Source organism: Vipera berus (assembly GCF_964194415.1).
Source record: "Vipera berus genome assembly, chromosome: 7".
NCBI lineage: Eukaryota > Metazoa > Chordata > Lepidosauria > Squamata > Viperidae > Vipera > Vipera berus.
In genome coordinates, this window is record NC_138209.1 from 22,321,528 (window position 1) to 22,337,321 (window position 15,794).

A 15,794-nucleotide genomic window follows, 5' to 3' on the forward strand; every position below is an offset into this window, starting at 1 on the left:
TAACTTCTACTGGGATGGGATGTTGGTTGATGAAGGGATAATTTTCTCCATTTTTCATATAACTGACATAATGAAACATTCTGAAGTTCCTTGTAAAGCTTGTTTACTATTTAATTTTTATGAACATGGCTTGAGGTTAAAAAAGTCAAGATGGCAGTTGAGGCAGTTTTATTTATTCATTTGCATGCCACCATTATTATACTGACAAATAACTCAAGATAGTGAATATATCTAACACATCTTCCCCTCCCATTTTCCAGAAAACAACCCTGTGAGGTAGATTGAATTGACAGAGTGACTGGCCCAAAGTCTTTCATGGCTAAGGCAGGACTTGAACTCATGGTCTCCCTCTTTCTAGACTGGTGTCTTAACCTTTAAACTAACGTGGCTCAAACCCCCAACACTCTGGAAGTGGAGACATCTGAGTCAAATGTATTTATGATGCAATAAGACAATTTATTACTTACGTGTCTTTTATATCAGGGTTCCCCAATCCCTGGGCTGTGGCCTGTTCAGAACTGGGCTGCACAAGTGGTGGGTGATTGTGCATGAAGGTCCACTTATGTGAGCAGAGCACTTGCGATTGTGTGCAGAGCTCCATTTGCGCTGGTGGAGGGTGTGCACGCCTGCCACTCACACAGAACCATATATATAATGTCTTCATCTCAAAATGTAGATTCAGAGCATGTTAATGATGTGTGCAAAGTTAAAGAATGGATGATCTGAAAACTTCCACCATTCAACTTCTCTTCTGAAAGAGAATATTGATTATCAAAGTCTCTATGAAAAAAGTAAAATCGGACTCAATTTAGGGTAAATATTTGCCATTTTTATTTTAATCTTATTTTTTGATGAAGTATTTAAACATAAGTAATATGTGCGTGGGAAATAATGTTTACCATATCCAATGGTACTCTTACATGTGTCCCAAATTAATAAAATGAAAAATTATACCTGAAAAAAACACCCTAATGACCCTGTGGGAGAAATGACCTTGCATGAACTCTATTTTTTACACTGCCATTTAGATTTTTCAAATCATACTGAGGGAAGTCAGCTCCCCGGAGAAGGAAATATTAAAAGGGCAGAAAAATATATTTCCTAAAAATAAATTGAAGAACCAGGAAAGCATGCTGAGTTTTCTTAATAGTTTCAGGTCTCCTTCCCCCCAAACAGAAAACCAGTTCTATAGAAATGCAAATGTGAGCCATCAAGAAGGTTGGAGCTAGACGCTTAGGAAAGACAAAGACATATCCACAACCAGCAAGATTCCTAGAGGGGCCCACTTAGACTCAGGACACACAGGAAATAGCCCCAAACAGGAATTGGAAATAACTCCAAACAATAGAGTCCAGGGGGTATAAAATCCCACTACCCACATGTGGTCAGTCCTTTTTTCTGGATCCATCTTCCTGTCTGGCTTTCCTCTGCAATAAACTGTAACCCTCTTCCCAAAGCAGTCGCCATGTTGTTTATCCCCGGCTTGGATGGAACTATGATCAAGACTTTTCTTCCAACAATTTATTCTTCTGGATTGTAAAAGCATTCCAGTCCCTTAGTGAGAAAATTATCTGGTCAATTTCAATTTTTTGCACTGATGAGGATTCAGGGAACACACACAGAGAGACACAGTTCTTAATTAGCAAAGCTAATATTTACAGAAACAATATTTCAAATGTAACAGTAAAAGTTTATTCTTTTACAAATAATTTTCAAAGCACAATATATTTAAATTTAACAGACAAGGCTATTTCATGACACTGCTGCACTATCACTGCTGCACTATTATTTGTTAAAGTTGTAACAAACGAGAGTGAAAGATGTTTGGACATATTTCTATAAAAATATTCTGTAAAAGATTCAACAAGCAGGTTATGAAAGCAATTTCTAGTTCCCCCCCACCTTACTTGATTTTAAATATTCCATGGTCCTGATAAACTAACAAGTCAAACAAATTAATTCTTGAACTGAAAGAATTATATCTTAAATGTATCAGTCATTCAAATGATATTAATTCATGTAATTTCAAACTCATAATTTGAGTTAATAAGTGCAGATTTTATATGTAGAACTGCTGTTTTTTTTCCTCTTGCTAGATGGACAAAGCTCAAATAATTGAAGCTTTCTTAGAATTACACCATTTTAATGCTTTATAGCAGGAGTGTGAAACTGGCGGCCCGCGGGCCAGATCCCACCCCCACTCCGCAAAGGCAAAAACATCACGATACATCACGTGATGCGATCAAGTTGAGACCCATGCTTTATGGTTTCTTCCAGCCAAGCTAAGTTCTGTAAAAAATGATACATTTTTAAAAAATCCACTCAACTGAAAAACCACTGTAAACAGACACAATATTTGAGGCATGAGCAGAATTAAAATGTTGTTGTACTCTTAAGAGGTTTTTTTTTCTCCATAAAGCTAAGAGACACTTGAAGCTTTTCTGGTCATATTTGTGGAGAAGGAACTGTTAGAAGACCTGTTGTCTTGATTTTGTTTATACCACCATCCAAAATGCAAATTCTTGGATATTTTATTTTCACCAGATGAGCTGTGAACTGAAGTAGAAATATTTTACATTAGAATAATGTATATATATTGCTTCAATACAGGCTGTCCTCAACTTACGACAATTGAGCCCAACATTTTTGTTGCTAAGTGAAACAGGTGAATTTTGCCCCATTTTACAACCTTTTTTGCCACAGTTCTAAGTGAATCACTGCAGTTATGAAGTTAGTAACACAGCTGTTAACTGAATCTGGCTTCCCCATTGACTTTGGTTGTTAGAAGGTTGCAAGAGGTGATCACATGACCCCAGGACACTGCGACCGTCATAAATACAAGTCAGTTGCCAAGTGTCTGAATTTTGATCATGTGACCATGGGGATTCTGCAATGGTCATAAGTAAGAAAAATGGTTATACGTCACTTTTTTCAGTGCTGTTGTAACTTCAAACAGTCATTAAATGAATGATTGTAAGTTGAGGACCACTTATGTGTAGCTATATAAGAAAAACTAGGGAGAAGGCTTACTAAATCTTCTGCATTCTCCTATTATCAAAGAGCAATCTTTACTTACTATATTAATTTCGAGTAATTTTTATGTTTGTTTTTTACAGGAAATACTACAGAAGCTTTACCTACTTTTTCCAAGCTGAAGTGGTTGAGTTTTAGTGGTAATCCTCCTCCACCATCCTACCATCACCTCCTTTATCCATACATAGCACTTGTAGAGCAACAGTGTGTTGTCTCATGTATCCCTTGAAAATTATCCTGAATGTTTAACATTTGCATGCTTAGGTCTGGAGAACTGAATTTGAAGATCCATATTCATTTCTTTATTTGACTGATTTCTATTTATTCTATTAGAATATACTAATGATTTATTATATTTAATTTTTATGTACGGATTTCATTTATTTATATCCCACCTTATTTTTTTAAATAACTCAAGACAGTGAACATATTGTACCAGTGAACACACTGTACTGTACATTCCTCCTATTTTCCTCACAACAGCTTCTCTGAGGTGAGTACTGAGAGAGATTGATTGATCCAAAGTTATCCAGCTGCCTTCATGTCTAAGGTGGGACCTCTACACTCAGTTAAAAGCAGACCAACATATTTGTTTTCAGAGATGAACGTGTAAATGGAGAAACAACACAAATATTTTCCAGAGCAATGAGAAATGTTGCTGACTTTCAGATTTCACCATGGGTCTTATAATTGCATTAGTAGACAACATGTGTTATTGTAGCAATTATGGTTTTTTTATGTATATAATTTTCATTAAGTATGTTTAGAAAGTTAAAAGATAAGCACCAAGCAATACAAAAAGAAATTAAAAAAAGTACTGAAAACAATAGAAAGAAAAACAAGACAAAACAAAAATACTTAAGATATTTTTTAAACATACATACTTGATATAGTTTTCCATTTTCTAAATTATATAATATGGTTCTTTTATTGCCATATTAACCCCTTACCTATTATATTCAAGAAAATAGTCTTAATTTTTACCTGAAAATAGTGGTTAGGAAAATTCTTCATTTGCTTAATAAATGGATGCCACAGAATGCCACAGAATGCTACTCAAATTCATTATAATGCTGTAATAGGCTCATGCAGGAATAGGTATCCTTTACATAGCTATTTAATTAAAACATTACACAACAAATGCTTTATACTTTCTCTGTAATGCACCTATATGAACAGTCTTTTTAGAATTTGGTCACATAATTCAGCTATGATGTCAATTCATTTTAACTCATGTTCTATAATATTTGTAATGCATATAATAAACAAAATCCCTATGCAGAGCGGACAAAAGTAATACATGTCTATTTAAACTAACAACAAAAATATTTTGACAATTAAAAAGGAAAAACAGTACAAAAACTACTGTAAATCGATGGGTTTCTTGATTTGAAAACCAGGGATTAGTTTGCTTTAAACAATAAATGGATAATTTCGTTATGTTTCATAACAAATATTTTTGTGTTGAACAAATACAAGATAATATCTATTGGTCCGTGATGAAAGCTAAAAGAAACATCCTTTCAAAGGATTTCATGTAGGTCTTTGGAGACTGGAGATAGAGTACATGATCTATATCTAGCTGTTACTTGTATAGGCAAGTAATATAGCTGATAACAGTCAGAGTTAATTGTTCTTAAAAGCTTTAGTGAAGAAAAAAGCCAAGGAATCTTGGCGTCCCTCTTCCTATTCAAGTGGGGCCAAATCAGTACAGGATAAACATAGCAAGACTTTGTGGCCAATAGCAAGGACAGCTTCAGAAATTCACATTTATACAGTAGGGGTACAATACTGATAGGACAAACTTAGAGCTTTTTTTTTCTTGTTCATTTGGTGAGAAGGTCATTCCTGACACCAAAACTGTCAACGAAGGGTCTATTTGTGCACACTGAACATCAATATTTTAGGTCTATTTCATAGAAAATCAAATATATATATATATATATATATATATATATATATATATATATATATATATATATATATATATATATATATATATATATATATATATATATATATATATATATATATATATATATATATATATATATGTATATATATATGTGTGTGTGTGTGTGTGTGTGTGTGTGTGTGTGTGTAAATTACTAACAAAGAATTAAAGGGAAAGGTTCCCTCGCACATGTGTGTTAGTAATTTACACAAATATATGAATTGTCCGGTGTGACTACTGCCTGTTTGATAGCCTTCAAGATAGGCGGAAAACAGGAAATAAAGATTTGCCCCATGTTTGGGGCCTAGCAAGGTAATCTAAATAGTTAACATTTGAAACATATATATATATATATATATATATATATATATATATATATATATATATATATATATATATATATATATATATATATATATATATATATATATATATATATATATATATATATATATATATATATATATATATATATATATATATATATATATATATATTAAATTATGCAGTTAGCAAGTCACATTAAGCAATAATTTGGTATTGCAGAGGTAAGCAAGAAAGGCACCCAGTTGTAACAAGGAATGAGGGATAAATCACAGTATATATTTAATTCAATAAATTTCTTATTGCTATAGGCAATTCTGATTGTTAATGGCTGAACCATATTCTAACCTTCTGCTCTTTTTGCAAGTCATTCAGAGTTAGAATTTAGCTACAATCCCTTGTTTTGCATGCTGAAGTGAAACTGAATTTGGGACTGTTTTTCTTTCTCCTGGATGCTCATGAAAAAAGAGGAAAGGGAAGGCACTTAGATCGATATTTCCCTGATTTTTCATATACCTCATGGTTTAGCACAGCATGATCAATCCAAGATCTACAGGCTCCATGAGCTACCAAACAGCTAGTAAAGTGGCCCCACAAGATCGTAAACTGTCAAAAAATTGTCATTTTTTTACTGTGGGCACACTGGTACACATTAAAGTTCGATTGCCTGCTCTCAAAAGTGTAAACATACATAACACACATATAAACATGCTGTATACATACATATGTATCCTTAGCAATTCTAAACTTGAATCCCAGGTAGATACATTTAAAATCCAATAAAACCTTTTTAACCACTAACACGCTCCATGACCAGAGCGCTAAATATCACATAGCTATAAAAGCGAGTTCTTCCAGCTATTTGCTCTTACTTCGATGATGTCAGCAGAGGACTGACGAAAGCTCAGTGGTTAAAAAGGTTTTTTCTTCATCCCAGATATCAGTAGCGTTTATTGGATTTTAAATATACATATGTATATACCTACACCCTAACATATAAAGGTAAAGGTTCCCTCGCACATGTGTGTTAGTCATTTCCAACTCTAGGGGGCGGTGCTCATCTCCGTTTCAAAGCCGAAGAGCCAGCGCTTGTCCGAGGACGTCTCCGTGGTCATGTGGCCGGCATGACTAGATGCCAAAGGCGCACGGAACGCTGTTACCTTCCCACCGGAGTGGTCCCTATTTTTCTACTTGCATTTTTACGTGCTTTCAAACTGCTAGGTTGGCACCCTAACATATAAATACATATAAATATTAATCACTGTCTGTCTTGAATACGTAGTGGAAAGAGGAAGCTTGAGAGTTCACAAGGTTAGCTTGAGAGCTCACAAGGTTAAATTTTTAACATAATGTCATTTTTAGTGATAGTTACTTATTATATATGTTATATGCAGCCCAACACAATTCCTCTTCACTCAGTGAGGCCCAGGCAAGCCAAAAGGTTTGGTATGCTTGGTTTAGCATATCCCACATATTCTCTAAGTTCTATTTATCCAAAAGGCAACAGCAATTGCTGAGGTCTCATAAAAGCTAATGAATCTTGTGCTGTGTTGTTGCTCTTTTGCAATGCCTAAGTAACTGACGGAGCTTTGACAAATGACCCCTTTAGAACTCCTGAAGAGATAATGAGCTATGACTGCCATCATGCTGGGAGACACAGCAACGAAACTGATGAGAATCTGTGACAACTGGTCAAATACGGCATTTGCTAGCTGGGTGGTCTGGAGCAGGGAAAAGAAGTACTTGAAAGGGTTGATTTTTAAAAAAGGCACCTAATTGAACATTTTGACAAAAGAGTCAGATCTTACAATACAAATCTGAACTTGGATGAATGCACATGAAAGAAACAGTTTGTATGCATGCAGCTTTTTCATATTTTCATATATAACTAGACATGGGAAAAATAGCACTAGTATATATTAACAGAAATACTATTCCATAAAGTAGTAGACTTAATAAATCAGATCTATGCTTGATCTAAAATACTACCCAAAAAAGGAAAAAGAGAGGAATTGAAATTTTTGTGCATATACAACGTTCCCTATTCAGATTTTGAGGGTTGGGTGGTGGGTAGGAAATCACTTGCATTTTTTTATCACCTAGTTTGCACATGGATGAAGGAATATATGCTTTAACATGTAAAACTGTCATCATAGGATACATTTTTCACATTAGGGTATTTTTGAATTGGTATTTGCTATTATTGCTAATTTACAGTATTTTAATAGTCTTCATCCCGATGTATAATGATTTATAGAATACTGAGTTAAATAATTTAGAACCTAAACAGCAGCAGTAAACAGGGAAAATATGTCTTTATTTCAATTCTATATTGAAAGGCAAATTAAAAATCAAAAAGTTAAATGAAAAGTAGGGTCAAAGGTGAATGTTCTCTAATTATTGTTGCTAAGATAGTCTGTGTATCTGACCGGCAGCCAAATTTTTGACAATTAAAAAGCAACAGAATATGTGAATAATCAAAGAGACTAAAATCAGAATAGAGATAGGTCATTTTCCAGTACTGTTTGATTTCTTACATTCAAAGTCAGAACACAATCCTTACAGTTATTCTTTAACAAAACAAAAGTTAAAGGGTTATTTCTGGCACGTATTACCTCTGGCTGAAGGGGAAGAGAGAGAATCGTTCCAAATATTTACATGGATTTCACTTTAAGTTTCACATTTATTTATTTATTTAGAGGGGAGGACCTTAGTTTTCCATTGCAAAATTATAGTAATAAAATAGGAGAACTTTCCATTATAGGTGTGCAGAGCAGAGGAATTTGAGTTTTGCATAAATAAAAGGGTTTCCTTGAACCCATATTTAAATTATACCATCTTTGTAGACACAAAAAAATATAAAAATTATATATTTCTCTTCAAACCCTCTAGATAAGCTAAATTACAGGTAGAGAAGGGAGAATTTTACCGCCAAGTGTTCTTAACTTTTTCTTCCTCCAATCATATAGCTTTGGGGGAGAAATATTGAAATAATATATTGCTTGCTAGGTCTTTTTTTCTTTAGGAGGGAGAAAATGTAATTATCTTATGGCAGCCTATGAGACTACAGGGTGTAGTAAATGTATCTATCAACTCTTCATCCTGTGATACCAGCAGAATTTGAATGCTTTAAATTAGTTTTCACTTGTAATTCATTAAACCCAGCACTTATTCCTTGTCTAGAGATTTATTTCCTAAGCCACCATGCCATTCAAGCCTACCATCATAAGTTATGCTGAACAAAGAAAAATGAGTTGCTAGCTGCTGGGAAGGGAGGCAAGTATAGCTAACTACTATAGCTTCCTAGTGCCAGATAGAATCAGAAAAAACATCAGGTGCCCTTTCTTACAATTCTGTGAAAAAGGAGGTGGCCCTTTTAACTTTTCTAAACTTCTGCATTATCTTTGGCACTGAATGTTACTAGACTTTCAAGTGGGTCCTCTGAGCATAAGGGAACAGCGCCAAAATGTGCCTTTTCTTTTATTTCATAGACAAAGTAGTAGCTTATTTATTTTAATGTTGCAGAGTTTACTAGCCTTTGTAGGCCATATTGAGCAGTACTGAATGAAGATGAATTCAATTGAATTGAATACTTTATTTGGCCAAGAGTGGTTAGACACACAAGGAATTTGTCTCCAGTGCAGAAGCTTCAGTGTACAGGCAAAGGAACAGAAAAAGTTCTCTATCATAATAATACCAATAAGAGGGCAGAGTAAAGAAGACAATAGAGCCATATTATATGTTTAAAGTCACATAGAGCAGGGGTCTGCAACCTTGGCAACTTTAAGACCTGTGGACTTCAACTCTGTGGAAGACCTGTGGACTTCAACTCTGTGGAAGACCTGTGGACTTCAACAGCTGGCTGGGGAATTCTGGGAATTGAAGTCCACAGGTCTTAAAGTTGCCAAGGTTGGGGACCCCTGACATAGACTATAGACAGTGCTATGAGAATTAGGTGTTCAGCAGAATGATGTCATGAGAAAGAACTGTCCTCCCTGTGTCTAGTTGTTTTGGTATGTCCTGAAGGGAGTAGTTGAAACAGTTTGTCTGCATACATCTTCTCAGCCCTCCTTTTGACCCGTGCAATATACAAGATTTTCTGTGGAAGGCAAGCTGGTTGCAATTGTTTTTTCTGCAGTCTTAACTATTTGTTGGCATCTATACCTGTCCTGTTTGGTTGCTGTACAAACCAGATATTTATTGATCTGGCCAATAATTTGAAGTAAATAGCAATTTTATTGATTTAATACCATTTATGTGTGTCTATGTTTTTAAGTCAGTGCTGAGACCTGGCAACTGCCTGGACTAGTCCTTGCAATTTTCTTGGCAAACTTTGCCTCCTCCTTCGTTTGGCAGAGAGAGAGAGAGAGAGAGAGAGAGAGAGAGAGAGAGAGAGAGAGAGAGAGAGAGAGAGGGAGGGAGGGAGGGAGGGAGGGAGGGAGGGAGGGAGGGAGGGAGGGAGGGAGAGAGGGAGGGAGGGAGGGAGAGAGAGAGAGAGGGAGGGAGGGAGGGAGGGAGAGAGAGAGATTTATACTTTGATGCAAATTAGCTGACTCTGGAAAGTGAACAGAGCAAACTAAAAGTAGAAAAGCTCAGCGTTAGAACAAGGCAATAAGAACAACATAACAGATGGACACTCCAATTGGACTAGAGCAGGGGTAGGCAACCTTGGCTCTTTTATGACTCGTGGACTTCAACTCCCAGAATTCCTGCTGGCTCAGGAATTCTGGGAGTTGAAGTCCACGAGTCATAAAAGAGCCAAGGTTGCCTACCCCTGGACTAGAGCTATAAACTGTAGCTGTGTTGCAGTGAAAATGTGACTGCCATACAATCTTTCTTAGCCCTGTCCTGTTTTCTTCTTTTTTTTTTTAAAGTGGTCATCATTACTCTTACACAATGGTTTAGCTTTCCTACACCATACAGATGACTGGAAAACTGGTTTCACTGCTTTTCCCCATCTGGAGGTGGGGGGTGGAGATAATGCAAGTTTTAAGGTTGAACACAAGACAACTGTACGGCTTCCAAATGCTTCCACAAGTTTTCAACTTTTGTTTTTCCAAGTGAGCTTAGAGGGGGGGAAAGAAGCAACAAAGGAAGTATCAATAGAGTTGACTATATGTTACATATTTATTTTTACTTATTTACATAGTCAACTTAGGATGCTTCCAAACTAGGCTTTCATTTCTGCAATTATGCTGCCTCTGTCACGGATAATTTATAGAAGAGTCTCTTCTATTTTAACCCTTCTCATGTCTTCTAGCACTTTTGCCTAATTCCACTCTCTCTCCTGCCCCCTCCCCTAAAAGAAAGGGTCAGGAAAACATATTTTGAATAGAAGCAATTGTAGCCCTGTTTAGAAACATCCATAAAGCGCTGGCAGAATGAGAAAGACACAATGTTAAAATAATACAATTCAATTAATAACTTCTGCAATTGCAACTCTCCTCTACTTAAAATCCAATTAATTTAAATTTAAAATTCTGAAGTATGAAATTAATCTAAGCAAATCAGGAAAGCTTGCAAGAACACTGCTATATAAATTTATTATAAATTTCTCTTTCTGAATATGCCAATATGCTTTTTCATATATAATTCAGTTCAAAATACTTATATAGGTGGTCTTACAACAGTTCATTTAGTGACTGTTCGAAATTAAAATGGCACTAAAAAAAGTGACTTATGACTATTTTTCACACTTATGACTGTTGCAGCATCCTCGTGGTCATGTGGTCAAAATTCAGACACTTGGCAACTGACTCACATTTATGACGGTTGCAGTGTCCCAGGGTCATGTGATCACCTTTTACGACCTTCTGACAAGCAAAGTCAATGGAGAAGCAAGATTCATTTAACAACTGTGTTGATAACTTAACAATTAAAGTGATTCACTTAGCAACTTTGGCAAGAATGTTGTAAAATGGGGCAAAACCCATTTAACAACTGTCTCACTTAGCAACAGAAATTTTGAGCTCAATTGTGGTCGTAGGTCGAGGACTACCTGTACATAGTCATGTATCAAAAGCTAACTGTTTTACGGCTTTTAATTTTGTGCGGCAGTAGATGACTCTAGGAAAGAATAATTGAACATTTAGAACAGGGTGATAAAAAGGATAGGAAAACACCTGCATTTTTATACATCAATATAGTTTATGTATTGTCTTGGCCTTGAGGCTTTCTGGGATCATGCTGTCAAAACAGGTTATTCTTTAACTTTTTATAATAAATTCAAAATTAGATAAAATATTACAAATCAACAAGAATGCACTAAAGAAAGGGATAAATCCTGAATTGTTGATTTTACATTTACATTTTATAGAATATTAATACAGATAAGCATTTGAATTACTTATCTAAATGTTTCCACTCATCACAATATATTCAAAAGCCAAAGTTTTGGAACCAATAGCAAACTAAGTATTTTGATGAATCTTCTCCCAGCCAGTATCATCAATATTTAAATCTGGAATCACTTGATTTGGTATCTGGAATCACTTGATTTGGCACATAACAATCTTTTGAACAATCTGACCAATAATGATCTTTTGAACAATGAAGCAGAAAGCATTAATAAAGTTTCTTAGATGTGGCTTGGAATTTAAAACAAGTGAAAGAGTACAACTCTACAAACATCAAGGTAATGAGTGAGATAAGTAGTAAGGAACAAACTATGACAAAAATGCACTATTTGTTCACTCAAGATAAAAGGAACATTCCCTAAATTCTCAACTGGTAAGGAATGTACCCCTTCCACTCCATAATTTCAAGTAGAAATGGCAGGTATAAGAGTTCAGCTTACAAGCAGTTTAAAGTTCCTATTAATCTAGGTAGATGGAAAATATGATAAGAAATAAACCTACCATACAGTACAGTTAAATATATTATTTTAAATTTGAGATCTAATTTATGGATTTATCTCTTTTCTTTAAAAGTACACACATTTTCAAAATAACCACTCTCCTCTTGCAAAGCACAAAATCTTATTGAAGATAGTAGTACCGTAAGTGAATTTTGTAACATTCATTACATCATGTGCTATTTAGTTAGAATGAAAAAGTCTATGAGTCTTTTCTTAATAGGCTAAAAATACATCATCACTATTATCAGAAGAGAGGTCATCAAATACTATATCTCCTTGTTATCATTCAGCATTTCACTTACAATATACTTTTATGATGCTTGTTGTATGACTGTAATTGCAATACATATTAAATAATGGAAAAAATAAAGCACCTGCTGTTTGTATACTGTTTCTCATCTTAGCCTTCCATGATTGATTTTAACTCATATAAACAATGAGACAAATATAATTTTCAAAAAATCTCCAAACCTTTTTAAATCTTTCACCAGATTTTCCCCGAATAATAATGTTTTGTTAACTGCAATAACTAATTGACCTGGCCAACTCACAAGATTCATGACTTCCATTATGCTTCAACAGATAACCTATGTCTGAAACTTTACAAAGCTGTTCATCCCCTTGGGGACTTTTATAATTATATAAAAATTAACGTTCCCCAAAAACTAAATTATGGATAATTGAAAATAAGAAAACACAACTCAATTTGTAGAAAAACTGTGGCTTCAAAAAATCTGTAATTGTACAAAATGTGAAATATTTCAATTTCTTGTAGCATGTTCTTTTCCACTCTTTGATGGATTTCACTTACTGGTAAAAAAACAACAAAAATAATTGTTTTGGTTTTCCCATGCTCAGCTATGAGACAATGTTGTTCTATTTTCTGATTCTAACTCTGGGTTATCTCCACAATAACTCCATGAGACTGGGTTGGTTCCAGAGTTGGATTAGCTGATTTGGCACACACTAATGAATGCTGCTATGTGTATCTACTGTGTAGTATTGTTATTTTGGGCCACTGAGTCAATAATTTTCCACTGAAAATGCACCCTAAAATTAATTTCCCAGTACATGTGATGCTATGAAACAAATAATTTTCTTTAGTTATCAGCCAAGGAAACAGTTCCCACATGGAAAGGTCACCAAACATATTTAAAAATCAATCAGTTTCATAGAGGCAAAGAGATATATGCTGAGGCCAGGAATGTGTCATCCTGCCTTATTTCATTGTCAGAATTAAAAAAGAACACATACAGTTTGGGGAGATGAAATCCCATCAATTATAATTCTAAAAATATAATACACTAACAAGCATTCTAATGCAATAGTAAAATAATATAACCAAACTATTTAAAAATGGTTCCAGTTAATGACTTAGAAACATACCATAATTTTTACAGGGCAAAATAAATGAATGGTGATAAAAAGTTCACACTCCCTAATCACTAACAGTTATAAAAACAGGGTAAAGGTAAAGTTCATTTGTTTAATCTTCACTATATCTGGAATGAGCTTGAGTTCAAGAACCTGTTGTTTTTATAATCACAGAACAAAATTTCTAAATATTACTGTCACCAGATTAATGAAGCTAAAAGTTGGCTATCTCTTTTAAAAGAACACTTCTTACTGAAAATCTTATCAGCTCAAACCAGAGTCCCCTTATTAGCTGATTTAGCCTTATAACTTAGAAAATAACTAATGTCCTAAATCACTTCACATAGAGCTTAGTGTATATCCAGTCAATTAGTTCCTAAAACTGCACTACAGATATTGCTATGGATGGACAGTCTCAAAGGCAAAAATCTATTGTGACACTGGGCAACTTACATTACTAGCTTTGTAACATGTAGATAGGGGTACCCAATCCCCAGTCCATGGCCCAGTACCGGTCCACAGCCTATTGGGCTTCACAAGTAAAAGGTGAATGCACAAACCTCCATTTGTGCAAGTGGCAGGTGCGTGTATAAAACCAACCCCTCTCCCCGCCTCCTGCAACGGAGCCCAAAGGTTGGGGACTGCTGCCTTACATGGTAGTTCTGAATTGTTTGTGATAACACTCAAAATTCTAATTTTTCAGGAAATATGGAGCTGTTACAAGAACACCTAAGGGAAAAAGAAATACTGTACTAACAGTTTTAGAAAATCCCAAAATATGTATAAATCTGCTGTTCCTTTAGTGAAATGTGCACAAGTTCCTCGATATATACATTAACTGAAAACAAGCAGCATTTCAATGCAAACTACCAAACAATGTAGGCCTTGGTCACACTGCTGGGAAGTATTGCTGCTGAGTCAATAGAATATGCACAATTATTATATTTTCTTGCATCCATGTTTTTTATGGGCTATGTCTTGTTTTGTCTTTATGCTATAATTGTGATTGTGGATGTTTTATTTCTTGTTTTATATGCAGTTCATATGAAAATTGGCAAGTTGTTTGATTGCCCTGGGGCACATATTTGCTGAATAAATAAATCAATAAAAGAATTAAAGAATTTTAGTAAGGCAATTCCTTAACAATCCCCCTATATTTTTTAAAAAAATCTTTTTAATTTTTCTGCTCCTTCACAAATACTTCATTGTGTTTTTTCTGTATTTTACTACTTTTTATATATATTTAAAACATAAATATCTTGAGACTTTTTTAAAATAAAGATTGTTTACACTGTAACGGAAAAAGCTAGTGAATGTGAATGTTTCTTTTAGCACGATTTACTGTTATATATGGTATCAAGAAATCTCCCTCTGTTCTGTATTAAATGCCTTGAATCATTCGGAATATGTCCCTCCATCCCTTAATTTGTTCTTCCCTGCCAAACACTAATTGCTCCATTCATTTTAATAGCTGTAACCACAAAATCATAGCCTTTAAATTCTAAAATATTCTGGTCCTTAGCCAAGTTTGGGTGCAATTTGTTCCAGAGATCCCCAAGTTTCCTCTGGAATCAGACATCCAGGGAATCCTACTTTGGAAGATGTGATTTGAAATAAGGCAAATGTGTCCCAGGATAATATTGCAGGATCCAATCTGGCTCGGTCACTGGGACCAGATGTTTAATCTTCTGAGCTGGATTCCATTCTCAGGGAACTTCTTTCTCACCAGAGAGAGAAGATGTGATTGCTAGGCATTAGCAATCTGTTGAAACAACTAAAAATGACAATTCTTTTACCCTGTCATTCCCTATGATTTCCTTACAATATTATCATTTTGGGCAAGCAACAACTAAAATGGAATAAAACACTGCCTTTTTATTTAACATAGGTTGGTCTCTTTAGCCCGTCCTTGTTATGAAACATTGCATATATTTTAGAGTGTAAGATATCCTTGAATGGAATAGTTGAGTTGCCTGTTAATCAAATTCTGATATATTTCCCATGAGAACTGAACAAACTATTAATTTACCTCTTAATAAATAAATTATTAAATTTCTACAACTTATTGTAGATGATCAAAGTTATAGTCCAAATAACCAGGCTGAAAGGATGACCTGGACATTTTAAAAAAGCATTTGAAATTTCAATGTTTATGTAGGTATTACTTGATTTTTTAAGGTGTGCAAATACGGTAGTTGATGGTAGATTTCGGGTACACATTTTTACATCTGTAAGTTGTCTGTAAAATTGCAG

General features: G+C 34.7%; 1 protein-coding gene across 1 annotated transcript in view; it reads right to left on the reverse strand.

Moving 5' to 3' along the window:
• Positions 1 to 819: 819 nt before the first annotated feature.
• The window catches only part of TBCK (TBC1 domain containing kinase), a 98,184-nt gene continuing 83,209 nt past the window's right edge, over positions 820 to 15,794 (reverse strand). The window contains exon 26 of the mRNA XM_081333217.1: positions 820 to 2,556. Within this exon, the coding sequence (XP_081189343.1) occupies positions 2,446 to 2,556 (111 nt within the window). The 3' untranslated portion in view covers positions 820 to 2,445. The remainder of the gene's footprint in view (positions 2,557 to 15,794) is intronic.